General features: G+C 37.7%; 1 protein-coding gene across 1 annotated transcript in view; it reads left to right on the forward strand.

Moving 5' to 3' along the window:
- RGS20 (regulator of G protein signaling 20) overlaps positions 1-6,760 on the forward strand; it is a 42,772-nt gene extending 36,012 nt beyond the window's left edge. Inside the window, exons 4-5 of the mRNA XM_020795947.3 lie at positions 1,950-2,184; positions 3,751-6,760. Of these exons, the coding sequence (XP_020651606.1) occupies positions 1,950-2,184; positions 3,751-3,939 (424 nt within the window). The 3' untranslated portion in view covers positions 3,940-6,760. The remainder of the gene's footprint in view (positions 1-1,949; positions 2,185-3,750) is intronic.
- The last annotated feature ends 3,880 nt before the right edge of the window (positions 6,761-10,640 follow it).

A 10,640-nucleotide genomic window follows, 5' to 3' on the forward strand; every position in this document is an offset into this window, starting at 1 on the left:
TTTTTAATTTAGTCATGCTTTAATATTATTGCTAGCTTATTTGTATTTTTAATAATAAAAGTTTTTATGGGTTCTTTCCCTATTTTAAAATGGCAGAATAAAATCAAATAAATAAAGAAATTTGGAAATTAAGAGGAGAAAAACACCTTACTTGATATGTATTATCTGACCATCTACAGCCCTACGGCTGGAGATCTGATGTGGCACTTTTAGCTGTCGTCCAGCCCCAATGTATTGGATGAAATATGGAAGTGTGATAATTATTTCTGTTTGTTCTCAAGGTTCTCCACTTAATCAACATATTGCTATATGTATTGCATAAATGTATACCTTAAAAGACCATATTAGGGTCACTATAAGTCATATGCAACTCAACAGCACACAAAACACATACCTGTGTGCATACACATATATGCATGTTGGCACACATACGTGTACACACACACACACACACACACACACACGCATGCATGCACACACACAGAGTTATTACAGATAATTCATCTCTGAGCCTGGATGCCCAGGTTTTGGTAGTGGCCAGGAGAGTATTTGCACAATTAAAACTAGTGCCCCAGCTGTGCCCCTTCCTGGAGAGGTCTGATCTGGGACCAGTGGATTACTATAATGCACTCTATGTGGGTCTGGCTTTGGAAAAGGTTCAGAAATGGTTTCAAAATGCTGCGGCCAGATTGTTAACTAAGGCTGGTTACAAGGATCACATAACCCCTTTACTGGCTGCCTGTTCATTTCTGGGCACAATTCAAAGTGCTGGTATTAACCTTAGTAAAGGTAAAGGCTCCCCTTGACAATTTGTCCAGTCGTGTCCAACTCTAGGGGGCGGTGCTCATCTCCGTTTCCAACCCAGAGCTAGCATTAGTCTGCAGACAATCCTCTGTGGTCACGTGGCCAGCATGACTAGACATGGAACACTGTTTACCTCCCCACTGATGTAGTACCTATTTATCTACTCGCATTTTTGCATTTTGCATGCTTTCAAACCACTAGATTGGTGGGAGCTGGGAGAAGCAACGGGGGCTCACTCCGTCACATGGATTCGATCTTACGACTGCAGGTCTTCTGACCTTGCAGCACAGAGGTTTCAGCGGTTTAACCCACAGCGCCACCACGTCCCCATGATATTAACCTATAAAGACATAAATGATTTGGATCCAAGCTGTCTCAATGACCATGTGCCCCTTTATTAGGCTGCATGGGTTTTAAGATAATCATGAAAACTTTTCTGTTGGTCTCACCACCTTCACAGATGCACTTAGCGAGGACACGGGAGAGGGCCTTCTCTGTTGCTGCGCCCAGACTCTGGAACTCCCTTCCACAGGAGATCAAATTGGCTCCATCTTTGCTGTCCTTCTAGAAGCAGACAAAAATCTTTTTCTTCATACAGGCTTTCTCTTAGTGACTGGCAATCCGAGTTGGGTTTTAAATGGAGTGTTATGCCTTGTTACTTTGAATCTGTTTTATTGTTGATTTTTTAAAAAACACACTTTTAGTGTCACATTTGTTTTATACTTTTTAATATTTATATATTTACTGTTTTTTAGCTTTTCAATATTGTCTTTTAATGATATAAGCCGCCTTGGTTCCTTTTTGTTGAGAAAGGTGGGGTAAAATATTTTAAATGAATGAATGGATGAATGCAGATTGTTCACTGTACTAGAGGACATTCAACCTGTAACCAAAACCTATCATTTTGGTTACAGGTTGAAAAGCGGATCATCTGTACTTCTTGTTGGTGACAAAGGTTTGCCACTGCCCTGTTTTCTTTAGTTTTCGACTAGTGCATGAGATGGATATTTCTCCTTACAACTGAGATGTTTGCAATACTAGACTTGTGGCAGGGTACACATAACCTCTCCACTTCCTTGATCCACCTAGAATTCTCTTCTGATATGCTTAATTTCCTGCCTTTGTGCTTCTCCCTTTTCTTAAAGCTCCACTCCTACTCTTGAAGAAGTGAACGCTTGGGCCCAGTCCTTTGACAAAATGATGAGAACACCAGCAGGCAGAAATGCTTTCAGGGAGTTCCTTCGGACAGAGTTCAGTGAAGAGAACATGCTTTTCTGGATGGCCTGTGAGGACCTAAAGCGAGAATCCAACAAGAGTGTCATTGAAGAGAAAGCAAGGCTAATATATGAAGATTATATTTCCATCCTTTCTCCAAAAGAGGTGTGTAACATTTTGTAATAGCTGTAACTCTGCAATGACCAAACCATGGATCTGAAGTGAAAGAATGTTCTCAGATACAGTGGTGCCTTGCTTAGCGATTGCCTCGTTTAACGATGTATTCGCTTAGCTATGAGGTTTTTGGAGCGATTTTGCGCTCCGTTTAGCGATGTTTCCTATGGGGAAATTTCGCATAGCGATGTTTGGGACCTTGCCTCGCTTAGCAATGACAGTTTAGGTCCCCCTGTTTCACTTAGCGATGTCCGTTTTCACTATTTTAAGTGTGTCTTAAAATGTTCAAAAACTGTTTAAAATGCTTGGGATCGCTGTCAAGCCTACAGTTCAATGCATTCCAATGGGGGGGGATTCACCAAAAATTAACGAAGAGTCAGAACAAAGCCAAATTAAGTTTGCAAAGGTTTTACAAGGTGCTATGACGATTCCAAGCATTTAAAACAGTTTTTGAACATTTTAAGACACTTTAAAAATAGCGAAAACGGACCTGTCAAAACCATTGAAATGCATTGAAACCTATTCAATGCATTCCAATGGGGGAACCGCGTTTCGCTTAGCAATGTTTCCTATGGCAATTTTCGCTTAAGGACGTTCCATTGGAACAGATTATCCGGATTTCAATGCATTCCTATGGGAAATGGTGTTTCGCTTAGCAATGTTTTCCCATAGCAGTGTTTTTTTGGGAACCAATTAACATCGTTAAGCGAGACACCACTGTATTTGTTTCTTGATTGTATTATTAAGAGGAAGAATGTGGTTATTAAAGTGGTTATTAAAGTTTTTAAATTGGTATTCTGTAATGTTTCTTTTGGATTAGTTTTTGTTTGTGTGTGTTTTTGGGATGGTTTTGCTGTTTTGGAGATGTGACATCAATTTAAATCCTACTGGGCAAGGAGATCAGAACTAGTCTTGCACAACTACACTGTGAAAGCATGACTATGCTGCAATCAGTGATATGAAATGATTACATGAAATCTAAGCATGCTGGTGTTAACAATTCTGACTTGCAAGGATTTGAAAGCTTCAGAAGCCAATCCACATCTGTTATAATATATCCGTTCATCCATCCACTCTCCCACTAAGGGACTTTTTAGGGCACGTTTCTTCATCTCTTGAAAAGCCGTTCCTAAAGATTGGGAAATTATGGAGCAGATCCTGCCAGAAGGAAAATATCTGACATATTTTGCAATCAGAGAGGCTCATCTTAGCTCTAGGCTGGAGGTTTATCTAGTCCCTTGCTGGAACCTTTGTATAGCTATAGATGGCTATACGCACAGTTAAAATATTATTTCAAACTGATTTAATTCCACTGCCTCCCTTCTGTGAGAACATTTAATGTGGTTTATAAAAACAATTATTAGGTTAAATAAAAGGTGAGTGAGACAGGAACACATCATCGTCAAAGGCTCTGAAAAATAATGAGAAGAGCTTTGTTTCAAAAACGGAATGCCCTTCACTTGCACTATGACCACATGCAATCTTTTCCATGGCTTATAAGAGTTTTTTAAAAGTATGCTGTTGTGTGCTATTATTAAATGATTTCTCTGTTCACAGGTCAGCTTGGACTCCAGGGTGCGAGAAGTTATCAACCGAAACATGCTGGAACCAAATCAACATAGTTTTGATGATGCACAACTCCAGATTTACACATTGATGCACAGAGACTCCTACCCTCGATTTATGAACTCTGCAATATATAAGGACTTAGTTGAGTCTCTCTCTCAAAGATCTGCTGAAGCATAGACTATATTAAATATATTTATTGTACAACCGTAACACATAACACAAATGAAATGCTGGGCTGTCTATTAACATGGAATTTAGGATAGATTCAGCCATTTTCATTAATTGAAAATAACTCAATACATATTACATATTTTAATACTGTTTCAAAGTGTTCCAACATGGAAAGATTTAAAGAATCACTATTTCCAGCTTTTGACTGAGTTATACTGTGACTTGGTGACATAGAGCATGGAGAAAAGAAACCCCTAAGATGCTAGCAAAAAGACACACTAAAAGGCAGAGATATAGCCAGAGTTTTTGAAATGCTTAAAACTAATTAAAAATAAATGATACATTTTGAGGGGGAGAGTGGAACTTGACTCTTTCCCCAGAATTCATATAGAAGCCTATGTGCTGAAAGACTGTATTACTTCAATTGCCGTGACCAGGCTCAATTTGATGTGCAGGTTTGTCTGCAGTACTACCATGTGTCTGAACTGCTCTCAAGGAACATAGTCCAGTATCCAACTAGCCACATGATAAAGTTCTGCATGCTCACATGCCTTCTGGGTCATGTTTCCTTATCAGCAATTCGTCACTTCTCCCTATCCTATCCTCCTTATGCCCTAATAACTCAGACTTATTAGTGTGTTTCTGGAAATCAACCTTAAAGAAGTTTTTCTTTTACCTAAAATTTGTATGGGGGTTTCTCAATCTCTCTCTGATTTCAAGAAATATTAAATCACATTGGATTTGAATAACCTTTTCATTATTGACTTCAAATCAAAAACAAACTATTCATTACTGACTTCAAATCAAAAACAAACTAACATGTTTCAAACATAAACAAATGAAAGGAGCTGATTTGAGTGCTATCACCTATAAAGTGTTATTTTATTACTAGAATATGTGGAATTTGAAGAGTTGCATTATTAAGTTTCTAGAAAATATTAATGCACTTTAGTTAGGAGAAGAGTTGACATTTGCTATTTTAAATAAAGCACAAAACACATGTTTCAGTTCTTTTCATTCTGTTATCTTACAATTATGGTTCCACATTCATAATATTATTCTGTATATTTTTAAAGGCATAACCCCAAGACATTTTGAACAGCATCATTAATCAAGAGAGGGACATAACTGTATTTTCAGTACATCTCTTTTGAGGATATTAATATATATTCTGTGTTTAGCAGTCAAGATTTTTTTAAAAAATCCTAAATGTATTTTGAAATATGTACATTGTGAAAACTCTCAATGGGAAAAATCCTTCATAGGGCAGCATTAAATTTATTTCTAATCCACATTTATCACACCCTCAAATAAAGAGGAATTAATTTCTGCATGTCACAAGGTTCAGTATCAAACCTATAAAGTATTTCCAAATTGGAGGAAGCACATAATCCTTTAGTAGAGACAGCAAGCCTTGTTCACAAAGACTAGCCCAGAGTCTATAGTTCTAGATTCAAGTGCTGTCTTATCAGGGTAAGCCTCAATTTCAAAGTAACAGCACTCAAGGTCTAACCTTTAAAAGAACTTTGGACATGATGATGTGGTATTGTTACAATCTGCTTCAGAACATAATTTTGCTTGGTCATGGTACACCATCATTCTTAGTACAGATGCAACTTTGAAAAAGGGGATGCACAATCTATAATACAGTGGTGCCTCGCTTAACGAGTGCACCGTTTAACGACAAATCTGCATAGCGATGTCGCTTTTGCAATCGCAAAAGCGATCGCATTGCGACGTTTGGATAGGCAAAAACTCACATTGTGATGATCGGTAAGCGTTTCGCTTACTGATCTTCGCATTGCGATGTTTTACAACAGCTGATCGGCAGTTCCAAAATGGACACCGCAAGTGTTTTTGCGCCCTGCCCTCGCTTACCGAGGGTGCAAAAATGGAGGCGCTATGGAGGAACTTCGCTGAACGGTGAGTTTGGGCCCCATAGGAACGCATTAAACTAAGTTTAATGCGTTCCTAGGGGGTTTTTCGATCCGTTTAGCGATGTTTTTGCATAGCGACGATTAATCCGGAACGGATTAACGCCGCTATGCGGGGCACCACTGTACTTTTTTAGTGCAACCCTCATGGGCACCTCTCCATCTTGTGAATTTTCCTTTAATTTTATTCCCTTTGCTCTTTCATCACTACTGCCAGCAGAATTCCTCAGGAAGGGAATGGAAAGACAGTCACTGGGATACATGACTGTGGGCCCTAAATCAGTATCATACGCAGCTCTTGGGACCAAAACAGTCAGACATCCATATTTATTTTGATTTTCAGAAGACAAAGCACCCATTTGAGAGGAAAAACAGACAAGTATAAAAACGGACTTAGCGAATGTGTCACAGCATTTAAAGTATGCTACTAGCCTCAGAAAATAACCAGCAGGGACTGGCTTCAAAATTATATGAAATACTATTTGAATCCATTCCGCTATGGCTGTAAATTAGATCCTAAAATAGATTGGGAAAGTGACCTGGAAATGACCATATCTGATGAAAAATGGCAGGCTCTATGGAACAAGGCTCCTCTTAATCTCCTCCAAATTTAAGGAGCAGTCTATTAAGCTTCTGCTGTGGGATGAAATGTAGGAATAACTGTATGTACTTTCACATGTAGTGGACATATAGAAGGGAAACTAGAAAGCAATTTGTAATTAAATTTTACATGGAGAAATAGAATATGACATAATGCCCTAATTTTTTGGGGGGAGGGAATACGGTAACTCACCAGATCAGATTACTTAAACAACCATACTCCCAAGATGTTTTTTTCAATAGATGGTTTCCTTTTATTTATTGTGTTAATAAAAATGACAAGACTTATTTTCCATCAGCCTCCCGTATCAATGTTTGGAGTGATATTCTAATCCGATACAGATTGCAATGGTGTGAAGGTACTGTATCAGACAGTACGTTCTTGGTGAAAGACCTGTACTATTATTTTTTCTCTATGTTCCTTCACGTTTTAATCTTACATTTAAACTTTATTGGAAGAACACAGAGAAAAAAGAGTGCATCACAGCTATTGATGGCTGGGTAACTCCGTGGTTTAGGATCTGGCAGTGGAGGTAGGAGAGTTCAACTCCCTGCTCTGCATCCCAGAACAGCGAGCCTCTGTGGCCTTGGGCAACCTACACAGTTCCAGAGTGTCCCAAGAAGGGGGGAATGGTAAACCATGTCTGAGGTTTCCCTACACTCAGTACCCTCAAAAAAAAAAATCCCTACTTAGAATTGACTTCACAACAAACTATTATATCAGAGCTCTACAGGGAAAGTTGGCCTGATCCATTTTGCAACAGATTATTTCAACTCTGTATGTTTGACTCAATAAGATAATACTAAATGCTCAGGATGTCCTATATTTTAAAAGCAATCAATATACTCCATATAACATTACAGACACACTCTAAATGCTTTAATAGAGTGATCTCAATAGTCTTTAAAGCAAGGTTGTTTAATAGTGAAAGTAGACAAAAAAGGAGATTACTAGATCTTCTGGGTTTTGTTGTTTGTTAAAATAAAAAAATAACCTGTAGGTTTTCCTCATTGGCTGGGACTGGAGTAGAGGAACATCATTCATTCATTCATTCATTCATTCATTTACTTATTTATTCATTTTTTTACCCCGCCCCTCTAGACAACGTCTATTCGGGGCGGCTTACAAAAATTAAAACACATCAGGGAGTGAAAGTCTTCAAACCCCCAGGATGTTAAACTTTTTTAAAAAAAAGAACAGATCTTGTCTTGGATTGTTATTCCAGTGATTCCCCACCTTGGGTACACCAAGGGTTCTTGGACTGCAACTCCCAGAAACCCTGGACAGCACAGCTGGGGTGAAGGCTTCTGGGAGTTGCAGTCCAAGAACACCTGCGTTGGGAACCACTATTAGCCAACTGCACCCTTAAAATGAAATGGCAGAGATTGTTCTGTTAGATATCTGCGATTTTCCCCATTATTTTTATTTTATTATTGGTATTCTTACCCGGGTACTGCAAAACAAAAACGTTAACAAAGACTCCTCCCCACTGGGAGAACGCTGAAATACACACTAATTGCACAATGCAAAATAGTGAAGACATGTTTTCCTTTTTCCATGTTAACCCATTAAAAAGTTATAAATAACAAGTTCTGTCATGACACAGTACCAAGGGAGACAACTTGGAAAAAAGTTGATAGAGTCAGTAATGCCTTGCCTGTGACCAAACATTCATTCAACCTATTTTGTAAATAATAGTATTTGTAAGCACTTTACTACAGAAATAAAGTTAGGCATTTGCAACAGGTAAGGGTTCCTCACTCCCCCATATCCATTTTACTATAACAATGGAATATATTCAGTCACACAAAAGATATGAGGAAAAAAGAACACTCTAAAGTTACTAATATTGAAATACATCAAATGTCCATATTTTCCTCCACATTTTTTTTATAAAAAAGGGAAACACTGACATTTGTGCAATATAATCTAAACCTATTTTAAATGTTAATAATAAAAATACATCATGTATAACTGAACATATACAATTGTAACATTTGGCATATTTATGAAAACTACACATCAATTTCAAGCATGTTTACTCAGATATAAATAAGGCCTATAGTTCAGTGGAGCTTATGGCCAGGGATTGCGGCTCTCATTTAAATGCCCTGGTTTTGCAAAACTAAAGGAACACTTAATGAAAGATGTGAAAATTAGTGCTTCCTATGCCATCTGAGCATGCACACTGAAAAGCAGGAATAAGCTGAAAATATGAACCACACATTCTGTAATAAAGAAAATAAAATGTATTATCTGAATAGAAACAGTTTTGTACATTCACAATATTATAGATTAGCAACAGGATGCTTGGAAATTTAATTAAGTGCACTTAAATTTAAAATGGCATAGCAATGTGCCTATGTCACAGAAATAGGGAACAGATGAAAAGGACATGGACAACAGTGCAAGAAAGGGCACTGGGTGCAGAATACTTGCTTCTAGAAACTCCAAACTAAATCAAAGTTTACTAGAAGGCAAGCAACAATTCCTAAGCAATCAGGAAACTGGTATCTTTCTTTCCTGAAGATGAAAGAACCTCTTGGTGTAGAACTGCATTTTAGATTTGAAACTCCAATACATCCCACAACAATAATTGTGGGAACAGAACACACACTTTTCTAGTCCAAATAATAGAAATTATTTGTGTGTAATTGTACTAATATAATGTATTTGCTATGGTCTCTGGATTAAGCAATAAAGATTCTGTCTGCTCTAATGCAGCCTTTGTTTATTAATTTATTTCCAGTCAGCTGTCTTCCATCATCATTGCCCCTGCTGACTAACATTTTTGGTCTTTCCCATCTGTGGATGTGCAACTGCACCACAGGTTTAAACAAGCCAAAAAAAAAAAAAAAAAAAAAAAAAAAAAAAATCCTCCCATAATGCACTGATAAGTGGGTGGGAAACTAGCAAGAATTGCACCCACCAAGCACTGCTCAAGTCACCATGACCTGAATTGAGTGCAGCTTCAATGTAAATACACTTATCATTACCTCCTTGGTTATACTGCAGTGTATATTTATGTGATGCCACTGAGAAAGCAACATACGTAGTTGGAATCACATTTAAATTTGACCTTGAAGTTGAATCCACGTCCAAGCATATTACTCTGAACACACTAATCATGCCAGATTTCAGAAATTACGGTAAGTAGAAATAGGATGAGAAACCATCAATTAATACCAGGGATCTCTTCACAAGATAAGGCAAGGCAAGGATACTGTGTAAAATCCCAAAAAGCTGCTGCCAGTCAAAGTGGAGAATATTGGGCTAGATGGTGCAATGGTCTGATTCTATATGACGTTATTTCCTCTGTACCTTCATTCCTTCTCAGCTACAGAGTTGCTACATCTTAGAAAGCCATTCCCATTCTTCCTACCTGTAAGCACAGTAACATTCTTTATAACTGCTGCAAAGTTAGTATATTGTGTTAAGTACCGGTATTTATTTTGTCTCCATTATATTGAAGAACCATGTAACAGTAAGCACATTAAATAGGTCTTCAAAGGATGAAGTCCTGGGCACAAGCTTCTAGTATGTGCAGTAAGAATGGACATGACTGGAGGCTAAAGGAAACAGCAAATAAAACATGATCATTGGAAAAGTTCTACTGCTGTCTCTTCTAACAAATTTGCTATTAAACAAGTCCCTCTGAGAATTTTTACCCATCTCTTTGCATGCAGATTCATATATACCATCACAAGACAAGTTTCCTGTTACAGAATCAATGTACCCCAGGGTTGGGGGAATGAAAGTCATTACTAAATCAGGCTTGGCATTTATCAAGCAGCAAGATACCCATTAGCCACTTGTTGTATTCTATTCCCTTGACATTATCAGTTAGAGGTCTGCCCTTTATATATCAAGCAGTTCCAGAGAACATTCACACTATTCACATACTCTTTTTCAGTAGACATGATTAAAATTGTATGGACATTTCCAACTAGGACAATCAATTGATCCTAACTTCAGGTGTGTACATTCATTGTTCTTGAATTTTTGGCTTCATTAGTAAAAGTTACAATGCAGTAAAAACATTTCTAGACAACACCAATGTCTACAAAATGCACTGAACTTGATATTACTGAAATATAACTACTGTATATCTTGAACTTAGAATAGGGAGAAGATAGAAAAAACTAAGCAGACTTTTTGCATTAAGCTTGCTA

This window comes from Pogona vitticeps, chromosome 4 (assembly GCF_051106095.1).
Source record: "Pogona vitticeps strain Pit_001003342236 chromosome 4, PviZW2.1, whole genome shotgun sequence".
NCBI lineage: Eukaryota > Metazoa > Chordata > Lepidosauria > Squamata > Agamidae > Pogona > Pogona vitticeps.